This window comes from Sinocyclocheilus anshuiensis, unplaced genomic scaffold (genome assembly GCF_001515605.1).
Source record: "Sinocyclocheilus anshuiensis isolate Anshui unplaced genomic scaffold, SAMN03320099.WGS_v1.1 scaffold962, whole genome shotgun sequence".
NCBI classification, from domain to species: domain Eukaryota; kingdom Metazoa; phylum Chordata; class Actinopteri; order Cypriniformes; family Cyprinidae; genus Sinocyclocheilus; species Sinocyclocheilus anshuiensis.
Genome location: NW_015537985.1, coordinates 968,588 through 979,048, shown reverse-complemented (window position 1 = coordinate 979,048; position 10,461 = coordinate 968,588). Strand labels below are relative to the sequence as shown.

The window sequence follows — 10,461 nt, the reverse complement described above, 5'->3', positions numbered from 1 at the left end:
GCTACAAGTGCCTGCACTTCAGCGTCCGTCCATCTATCGCTGTTCTCCATACTTGCGAAATAAGTTGACAACATTTACAGTATGTTTACACGGCGTCTTAAATCATGGCGAGTGAGGGCGTTTTTGTATGCTGTAAAAATTAAATACAGATTAATGCTTACCATTAAAGTTATAAAACTTATTCAGTCAAGGGCAGAAAATGATTTTCTTTGTCTTTTGTTCTTTGATCAACATGACAGATAGCAGCAGGAGAGTTTATCCACGGACCCAATATACTGTTACACAACATGCGTTCTCTTTCTCAACTATTTAACGTTCCAAAACTGACTGTGTTTAACTGGATACCAAGACGGGCATTTTGACATAATTTTGTATGTATTTGAACGTTTTAGCGCAGTTAGCCACTCATTTTGGTATTTGTGGCTCACAAGCTGTTTGAGACTGAGCGCGGATTGTGCGCTCCACTAAAAAACCCGAAACCTGCGGGAATGACTATAATGCGCAATACAAGCACTATTTAACCGGAGCGAATGAGACGTGTGTGAGAGAGAGAAGGGGTCGTCGGAGAGATGAGAGTGAGAATGCACGGCTGATGTTATTGCCTGTGCTGCTGGTAACAAAACGGATCGGCTCGAAATCGGAAAGAAGTGAGACTGACCGACCGATCACCGATCCGGGCCGATCATGAGGAAAATCGGACGATTCCGATCCCTGGACGATCGATCGGTGTATCGCTACTAAAAATCACAATTTAATGCCAGGAACATCAAACCATCATTGATTGTTCTGTCAAAGGATAAGATGGTTTAGGGCCGGAGGAAAAAAAAAACCATCCATAGCCTGATAATACGCATGTATATAATATGTCAAATCTTGCATCACGTCTTTAGACTTTTATTAAGTCTAAAGACAAGTCTAAAGTGACATCACTTTTTAATTATGATTTGACTATTCCTGTCTATCACTTAAAAATCTAATTAACAACACAGTGGATGCAAGTATGTGAGCACCATGAAAAATCCCAGACCAAAGTAGTTGAATTTAAATAAGATAACAATCCAGATCTCAATTAATGCAGATAAAAATAAAAAGCAAATCCATTACATACCGTGCCAAATAGCTCCATGTCCATCCCATAGGGTTGCCAGAGTTTTTCTTGCACCATCCCACAGGTTATTGGAATAAGCTTCCCTCAACTGGTTCTTACGTTTGTACACATGGAGGAAGAGTATGGACAGATAGAGGAGGATGACTATGAGAAAAGGCAGGATGAAGACTATGGCTAGAGGTGTGAAAACCCAGAGCAGATACTCCAAGAAACTGAGGTAGTCTTCGAGCTGCCCGAGCCCTGCCTCCCACACATGAACTAAGCAGGAGAAGAAGCTGACGGATCCGTTCTCAAACAGACAGGACTCATTCCCACTGGACATGCTTCTTCACTGTGAGCCTCTCCCAGTGGCAGATGGGCTGAGCAAGGCAACAATCTGCCAAAGGGGAGACCTGGGTATGAAAGACACAAACTGTCAAACGCAGACATTAAGATGGCATTAAAGCTGAAGTGTGTCATTTTTATGAAATTAGAACACTTTTCCTATCCAGGTTTAATATGCCGAGTCAAACATCGAAGAAAACAAAAACACTATGATTCTGTGGTGCTATCAAAACATTGCTGCTTGTTTTAGCATCCCAAACAGCCACAGGAACTTTGGCTCAAAAGAATTGTCTTCTAAAATAAATTAATGAATGAACGAATGAATGAAAAAAAAAAATACAATGATTTTTGTGTGTTCTAAAGCAACACGGACCTACATGAATGGGTCAAACTTATTGAAATGAACGGACTAATCACTTTTATACATATGCAAGACTTAAAAATTGCGTATGAATAAGCGTGTGCTTTAGTTTCCAGCCATCAAGCTTGAAAAAGGGAAAATAATCAACTCAATCAATCAATAATAATCATTTTAAAGTATTAAAGCTACAATATTACAGAAAAAATAGACTTTACCACATGGTTATGTATTATATAAGTCATTTTGGGATTGAATTTCCAGCAAAAGTAACTGCTTTGTAAAATATAAAGCTACTCTGATATAAAATCACAATATAAATATTACAGCAATGGTTGATTGTTGATAATGTAAGGTAAATGATACTTTGTTCCTTCAACCTATAAGCTTTTAAACGTAAACTAGCGTAAATTTATATTAGTATTTATAAAAAAAAAAAATGTATATTTATAAAAATGATATTTATACTAAATTTGTATCTCATTTCACAAGCCACAGGACTCGGCCAATAGCGTGAGTCTGGGGCGGGGTTATCTGTTTGTCCAACCAATAGCAGACGGGTGACTGTTTGACAACAATCATCACATTTGCAGTGAAATTCAATGACACCAGTGGCGTCTAGAAATGACACACTTCAGCTTTAACTCGCAAATCTAATTCTAGTCATTTGATGAATTGTTTAAAAAATATATATTTTAAAAAAAAAAGCACCAAGGAAAAACAAAACAAAAAAACAAACCTTCTCCAACGAAAATGTGTTGCTAGGCCAAACATACCAACCTCACAACGGTGCCCTAAAATTAAACAACGTCGATGACAGTTAAGTTGTACCTACTCATTCTGTTAATTCATCCCCAGTCACAGGTGAGACTGCTGTACAGCATCATTTACATGAACACTGTTAAACACATGAACGACGACATGGAAAGGCGTACAGTAGCATTAAACCGTTCTGTCACAGTGGATAGCGATCATAGACAAACAAACCTTACAACAGCTCCAGATTTTGATGAGCTGTCACACACTTCTTCAAAATTACACACCTTATCACTCGAAAAACTAAGCATATAGATGGATGTTTTAGAAGAAGCGTATAAAAATAAGATTTTCTCAAATCTACTTACATTATGATACCTCAATGTAATAGACACTGCTGCCCTCAATAAGTGTTTACCTTCCTGACTGAACCGGCTCTCTTTACATGTGACACAAACAGGAAACAGCGCATGTCAATGTCCGTGACTGGGCGAAACATTTCATAATAAAAGTCTTAAACCCTCATAAATGCCATATCTGTATTGAACATTTCTGTCTTTTAACTTGACGGGCAGTTTCCAAAGCACGAGGGGGGAAACTCGCATAGCGAGATTTAAGTGTGTGTATAAATTAGATGTTGTAGTAGTACTTTTAATAACCCTCGTTTTAATTCATCTGTATATTTATATGTCGCTATATATTTCGCGGTAGTTGTTATTTCTAATGCCCGGTTAAAAGAGTAAAGATAAGACAGGTTTGTAGAAAGGTCTTGGGTAGATCCTGTTGACAGGTGTCATTCATGCGTCTGTCATCATGATTGATTACGGCGAGCGAAATGTTCCTCTAGCTGATATCATCTTCTATCAGGGCGAAGAGAGAGAGATGACAATACACTGCTTGTGCTCCAGAGCTTACGTCAAGTATGTATTCAAGATTACGTGTGATATGATCAACTGCTAGAATAGGCATGCTATTTTATCAAGTTAACTGCGTTCAGAAAGTTACATTTTAAATCACCGTTGCTGTGGTGTTTGTACCGCCCTAGAACTGACTGGTTTGCATGTCTCAACTGGCCTCAGCAGCAGAGAAGTGCCCAAAATGAGCCAACAGAACAGATTAGACTGGAAGAGCAAAAAAAAAAAAAAAAAAAAAGATCTGCTCCATATTACTTGTGATCACATAGATCTAAAGTCGTAAATATAGATAGTGAGCTAAACTTTGTAAACCCTCACTGTGTAACACTGACTACTAGGTTGACATGGGAGGTTGCCTGTTTACTGTTGTGAATGGTGAACACATTTTCTCTTGTTTTCATCTGCAGTGATCGAGAATTGTATCGGTCAGATTCTAAAGCCATCCTGAATCAGACTGACAGTCAATTGCAAGGTACGGTTTCTTGTTAGCATCTGATTACATATGAACAAAATGACTGTTTACATACTGACTTCCTGACAATGTATTTAGCCCAGTGGGCCTCAATAAACTTCCAAGGGGGCATTGGGACTTTAAATTATTTGAAATAAGACAAAACAAGCATTGACATAAACTAAAACTATTTAAAAATCAAGATATTTTATAATCAATATAATTCACTCCCTCAACAGCTGGAAAAGGTAAATTTAAGGTCATTTTAAAAGCGTAACCCGGAAAATCATGTAAATTATGTAAGTTATGTAAGTTTTTATTAAAACTCCATGGGGGTTTTTAAAATGAATATACATGTTTCTAGTTATGATTCATACTTTTTATTTCCCTTAAAGAGACAAAACTATACACTCCATTTTAGAGATTGTAGGTATATCAAACCTCATCTAACCCACCAATAAAATATGCTTCAGACACAAGTATGCATAGATTGCTAGATCAGATCAAGATTAAAATGAGGTAAAAGACAAAAAAAGAGCAAAAAGTGGATCACAAAATAAGAATTATTCTTATGGTGTGTCTCACCACCAGGTTGCTACCTCATATGCTCAATAAATGTTAATCCCAACCTACTGCTATAAACATCCATGTTGACCAGTAACCTGTAAGACACGTTCCTCATATGCCCCCACCTACATTTTAATAGCTGCCAAGTTTTAAAATATTTTATTGGGTAGAAATTTTTTTTTTTTTTTTATGTTTGTAAAAAATCCTTAATCCTTATCCAATAAATCACAAACACCAGGAAAATTCATGAGGCCTTTGAATATTGTTGTGGACAATGGGGGTACTTGGAGTCAAAAAGGTTGAGAACCTCATTTAGCCTTGATGTTTTTTCTTGATTTTCACTTGAAATTTTCACTTGAAAATACCTTCAACGGGTTATGGTCAGGATATAGCTTATAATGCTCAAATAGCTACACATTACACTTAGATTTTTTTTTTTCAGTAGATTTTGAAGCTAATGATGGGGAAGAGCTTTTGGAGGACCTTAGCTGTTCTGTGGATGATGAGGAGGAGGAGGAGGAGGAGGAGGAGGAGGAAGAAGAGGCTGTTGATGATGAAGAGACCATGCTTATGGCCAGTTTGGGGCTTCCTGTGGAGTTTGCCAGTTCATCAAAACAGAGGAAAGCTGTATGTCTGTTAGATGCATTATGATCTTGATGTTATATTGGAAAACCACTTCTGTCCATTTATGTCAACATTGCTAATATTAATGCTCATGCAAAAAGTCTTAGGCCCTTGTCCCTAGTCCTTTGAGTCCTCCACACTTTGGAGTCGTAATGGTGCATGGACTACTGGGTAGTAGACTGTTGTGACGTGACTAGTGTCTACTTTGAGTGTGCATGTCAGCTTTATAGGGTGTGCTCTTGAGCACACATCTAAACCATAAAAGTACAACTGAGACATCTGTTTTTCTGTTCTTTGTAAAATAGAAGGTTCAAAAGAACAGCATTTATTTGAAATATAAACATTTATAAATGCTTTTTTTGTAACATTAAAATTGTCTTTACTTTCGTTTCGATCAGTTTAATGTGTCCTTGTTGAATGAAAGTATTAATTTCTTATCCCATACTTTTGAATGGTAATATATACTACAGTTTCCACATAAATATTATGCAGCAAAAACGGTTTTTAACATTGATAATAAAAATAAATGTTTATTGAGCACCAAATCAGAAATCAATGAATGTTTGGCTAGCTTTGCATCACAGGAATGCATTATATTTTAAAATAAATTAAAATAGTTATTAAATTAAGTAATTAAAATTTTAGATCCATCCATTTGATATATATATATATTATTATTCAACAATACAAAATAATAATTGTAATAACATAAATTATATTATTTTAAAGTTTTAATGTCCTTGATTCTTGATTCGTTAATGTTTGTTGCCTTTTCCTTTTGCATGGGCCCCTTTACACCTGGCATTAACATACATTTTGTATTCAAATAGTGTCTGCATATTCTTTAACTGGGCTGTGTTTGCAAATAATGAAAAAGTGCATTAGCATTTACACCTTTGTCAAATGTGGTTCAGTGATCTTATCACAATGTGTCTCAGGTACATTTACACTTGGCTTTTAATATATGCATGTAAATGGCATGTTAATACCCAGATGGGAAAGGGCCTTGTGAGTATGGATTATCCTGTGCAGTGAAGCCGCTCACTTGCAATCTGTTTTTGTAAATTTTCATTGAAGACTGTTACTGTGAAGCTTTACCCCATTTACTTTAGGAAATTGCTTGGCTGTAGCCCAAACTAATGATTGTTTCTCATCTTTAAGGGCCAAGTTTTAGTGAGACCGAAGAACAAAAGAACCATCAATCATTTGGAAGCCCCCATAGATTATGCCGATACACACAATGACTCTGAACAGAAACAGCAGTGTGCTGTGAGTGACATCGCTGAGACCCCCGCTGAACAGACGTGTCCCACATCAGAGGAGGCCTGGCTGAGCTACTGGCAGCAGCATGGGGAGGGTCTGCTGTGGCAGAGCTGGCTGGAGAAACAACCTGAAATCTCCAGCAGTACAGCACAGGAATGTTCCCGCTCAGAGGCAGACTGGGACGAGCACTACCAACAAACATACCAGTACTACTGGGAACAGTTTCACTACTGGGCCGCCCAGGGTTGGATAGTGGATGAGACCTACAGCCCCACCGCTGCTTCTGAGGAATATCAGGGCATCCGAGGAGAAACAGAGGCACTCAAGTCGAATCGGATAGAAGAAAGATCGAGTGTTACTCATCTCATAAACAGCCTGAGCTTACTGAATGAGGAAGTTGACAGCGAGGTTGGCGACCAGCAGTTTTTGGTCTGTAACTGTGCTGATGAGCCCTGTGATGGTGGAAACCGCAAAAGGCCATCGTCACGTACAGCGTGCACTGACAGTTCTGGTTAGTGCATGTATTTTGATAATCAAGGTCTCTGTGTATTAGCTATGGGGACTGTGGTGTTCCTGCAGTGATGCTGAACCCAAATATGTCAACACCTTCCTGCTCCATGACCTACTTTCAGCGTATTGAATCTAGTGCAGTTGTGATATGTTCAAATTTATTTTGTCAGTCACAGCAGTGTGTGCTCAATTTTCTGCCATTCAGAACGTAAACGATGTTCAGACATTTTTCTAAATTAATTTTTTACTTTCAGCGTATTGAATCTAGTGCAGTTGTGATATGTTCAAATTTATTTTGTCAGTCACAGCAGTGTGTGTGTGCTCAATTTTCTGCCATTCAGAACGTAAACGATGTTCAGACATCTTTCTAAATTAATTTTTAAAAAACACGCGTAGAAAAATCCAATGATTATTAACCCCCTCCTAGCTTTAACATGCTTAAAATACAACAACAACAAAAAAATGATGTTAACCTTTACTTTCCCTCATGTCGTTCCAAACCTGTGGGATTTTATTTCTTCTGGGAACACAGAAAATATTTTGAACACTGTTTTGGTAACCAAACAGTTGTGGTTACCATTGTTTGTTTGTTTTTTATTTAATGGACAAAAAATAAACACTGAGACATTTATCAAAATATCTTATTTTATTTTCCACAGAAGAAAGAAAATCATACAAGTTTGGAATGACATGAGGATGAATAAATGATAACAGAATTTAAATTTTGGAGTTTGTCATGTAATTCCAATTAAGTCTGTGTGGGGAAAATGCTTATTCTTATATGCATTTGTGCATATTTTAAAGAGCATTTTTAGAGTATTGATTGTGTTTATGACAGGAAGAAATGGCAAAACTGCTTTTTTTTTTTGCTGTAACAAATATATAAATCCAATTTGGACAAAAGGGTTGCAAAAGTAAGAGGTATTTGTGATCTTAGTTGAAAAAAAAATTACATGTTCACGAATCATGCAAAGTGAAATAACCAAAAAATTACACAAAGCTTGTATTGACTTTTTTTTTTTTTTTGGTGACTTTTTAACCTTCAACTTATAAAATACAACAACAACAAAAAAATGATGTTAACCTTTACTTTCCCTCATGTCGTTCCAAACCTGTGGGATTTTATTTCTTCTGGGAACACAGAAAATATTTTGAACACTGTTTTGGTAACCAAACAGTTGTGGTTACCATTGTTTGTTTGTTTTTTATTTAATGGACAAAAAATAAACACTGAGACATTTATCAAAATATCTTATTTTATTTTCCACAGAAGAAAGAAAATCATACAAGTTTGGAATGACATGAGGATGAATAAATGATAACAGAATTTAAATTTTGGAGTTTGTCATGTAATTCCAATTAAGTCTGTGTGGGGAAAATGCTTATTCTTATATGCATTTGTGCATATTTTAAAGAGCATTTTTAGAGTATTGATTGTGTTTATGACAGGAAGAAATGGCAAAACTGCTTTTTTTTTTTGCTGTAACAAATATATAAATCCAATTTGGACAAAAGGGTTGCAAAAGTAAGAGGTATTTGTGATCTTAGTTGAAAAAAAAATTACATGTTCACGAATCATGCAAAGTGAAATAACCAAAAAATTACACAAAGCTTGTTTTTTCTTTTTTTTTTTTTTTGGTGACTTTTTAACCTTCAACTTATATTTTTGGGAGTTGGCCTGCTCGATATGCTCCGACAGAGCCACCTGTGATCATGATGTCATCATCACACTGTCGGCATCACAACATCATAAAGCCAGAATTCAGTTTGCTGTATCACAACGCCCCCTGTATAAAAGCAGATCATTTTTCCCAGAGGTCTTTTTTTTGCAGCCTAAGTTTGGCTCTGCCTGAATGTTTAATGCATCATATCAAAAAAGTCAGCTGTTGAATGAAAGGAGCATGTGACTTTGGCCTATGCATTTTTAATGCTGGTAAATGTGAAAGAGAGCACAGGCTCCTGGGTGCTCGAACTGATCACAATCCACTCGCAGTCGCTCTAAAAATGGCTCTTGTCATCCTGATTGTCAGGCCAAGACTGACCCCATCTGAACAGCACCACTGGAACGGCTTTTTTTTTTTTGCTGTATACATCAGGCAGTATAAGACACATTATTTTATGATGTTAACATAGCTATTATTAAAAGTAAACTGAAAGTTTGTGATTTCAGATGGCAGCATGAAACAGACCTCTGCGCCATTGAGTAATTGGTGTGGACAGCCCATAAAAAGCAGATCTAACGATGAGGATCAGAGTGATGATGATGAACCTCCAGGGAACAGACGAGCTAAAGTGAAGGGAGCGTAAGCTGCCGTCCTGTTATTAAGTCTACTGCATTATATCAGATTACATAATTAATGATTCTGTAAAGATTTCGGTTTCAAATAAATGCTGTTATTTTGATGTTATTTTATTTTGTTACTTTCTCTTCATCAAGGAATCCTGAACACTTTCTACAAAAATATATGTGTGTGTGTGTATATATATATACACTGTACATTTACATTTAGATTTGTATTATTATATTTATTCAAAGTGTTTATTTTTATATATTAATACATTCATAGCATATGGGTTTGGAACATCTTGAGCCGAGTAAATAATGACAAAATTATAATTTTTGGGTGAAAGACTATATAAGATTATATAATACAGTGCAGTTTAAATGGCTGCTGTGCCCACAGTCATGAGCTGGATGTTGAGGAGCTTGCGGAGGTGCCGGTTGAGGAGGCGTGGGATGCTCTCGGTCTGAGATGTGGTCCACAGCCCAAGTAAGACCCCAGACAGAGGCTAGACACCCCTTTAGTGCATTGAAAACAAGCAGGGCCTTTATTAACATCCAAATGCTTTTTCTCTTGGCAGGTTTGACAGCGTTGTGAAGCTGAAACAAGGCCAAGCTCCATATGCTGGCAGAAGGAGTGAGGAGAACAGAAAGCCTCCCAAGGAAAGAAAAAAAGCAGCCTGCAAAATCAACAAGCACATCTTCTTTACTGATGATGGACCACAAACCACAAAGCCACAGATCAGCAAAGTCCTTCAGAAAGTAAGCTGTTTTTTTGCTTCGTGTGCATTTCATTTTTGAAGAAATAAGTCATCCAAGTTCAAATATGAAGGAGAAAAACGAAAACAGAATTTCAATTCTTTGCTGAACGATTAATCCGTGTATCATTCGATCATTCGTTTTTTGATTTAACATTGACAGTAGAAAAATGAGAAAACGGCTCCTTTTTCGTTTTTTCGTTTTTTTCCAAAAAACGAAAAACGAGAATTCAGCTTAAATTTTCGTTTTTCGTTCAGGGGTAGAAAAATGAATAAACAGCTTGAATATTCGATTTCTACACGTGGGTGGGAATTAAACGGCCCTTTCTGCTGATTGGTCAGCTGAAGATCAAACCGTGCCATCATCAGTTCTTCTGCAGTATCACGCAGCAGAATAATAGTCCTCCACTGCTGCAGTTGTATGGATTAATAACCCATTTTATTGCAGCTACATTTCATTTTTTTCTCATTAAACAGACTAATGAATAGCTCGACACAACTCGTACCGGGGCAGAGTCTAGACAGTTCTTTCTTCTGTGTAGACCAG

At 36.9% G+C, this 10,461-nt stretch overlaps 2 protein-coding genes across 5 annotated transcripts in view; one reads left to right on the top strand and one right to left on the bottom strand.

The window, feature by feature from the left end:
- LOC107674304 (transmembrane protein 68-like) overlaps positions 1–2,996 on the bottom strand; it is a 9,213-nt gene extending 6,217 nt beyond the window's left edge. Inside the window, exons 1-3 of one of the 2 annotated variants that reach the window (XM_016468254.1) lie at positions 2,915–2,996; positions 2,530–2,584; positions 1,109–1,500 (exon numbers count right to left, since the gene is read on the bottom strand). In XM_016468254.1, the coding sequence (XP_016323740.1) occupies positions 1,109–1,430 (322 nt within the window). In that variant the 5' untranslated portion in view covers positions 1,431–1,500; positions 2,530–2,584; positions 2,915–2,996. The remainder of the gene's footprint in view (positions 1–1,108; positions 1,501–2,529; positions 2,585–2,914) is intronic. The other variant, XM_016468250.1, reaches the window with a different exon arrangement.
- Positions 2,997–3,176: 180 nt separating this feature from the next.
- The window catches only part of LOC107674265 (trimethylguanosine synthase-like), a 23,213-nt gene continuing 15,928 nt past the window's right edge, over positions 3,177–10,461 (top strand). For 2 of the 3 annotated variants that reach the window (XM_016468224.1, XM_016468211.1), the window contains exons 1-7: positions 3,177–3,466; positions 3,868–3,932; positions 4,921–5,105; positions 6,264–6,876; positions 9,046–9,178; positions 9,560–9,646; positions 9,738–9,918. In XM_016468224.1, coding sequence (XP_016323710.1) covers positions 3,360–3,466; positions 3,868–3,932; positions 4,921–5,105; positions 6,264–6,876; positions 9,046–9,178; positions 9,560–9,646; positions 9,738–9,918 — 1,371 coding nt within the window. In that variant the 5' untranslated portion in view covers positions 3,177–3,359. The remainder of the gene's footprint in view (positions 3,467–3,867; positions 3,933–4,920; positions 5,106–6,263; positions 6,877–9,045; positions 9,179–9,559; positions 9,647–9,737; positions 9,919–10,461) is intronic. The other variant, XM_016468217.1, reaches the window with a different exon arrangement.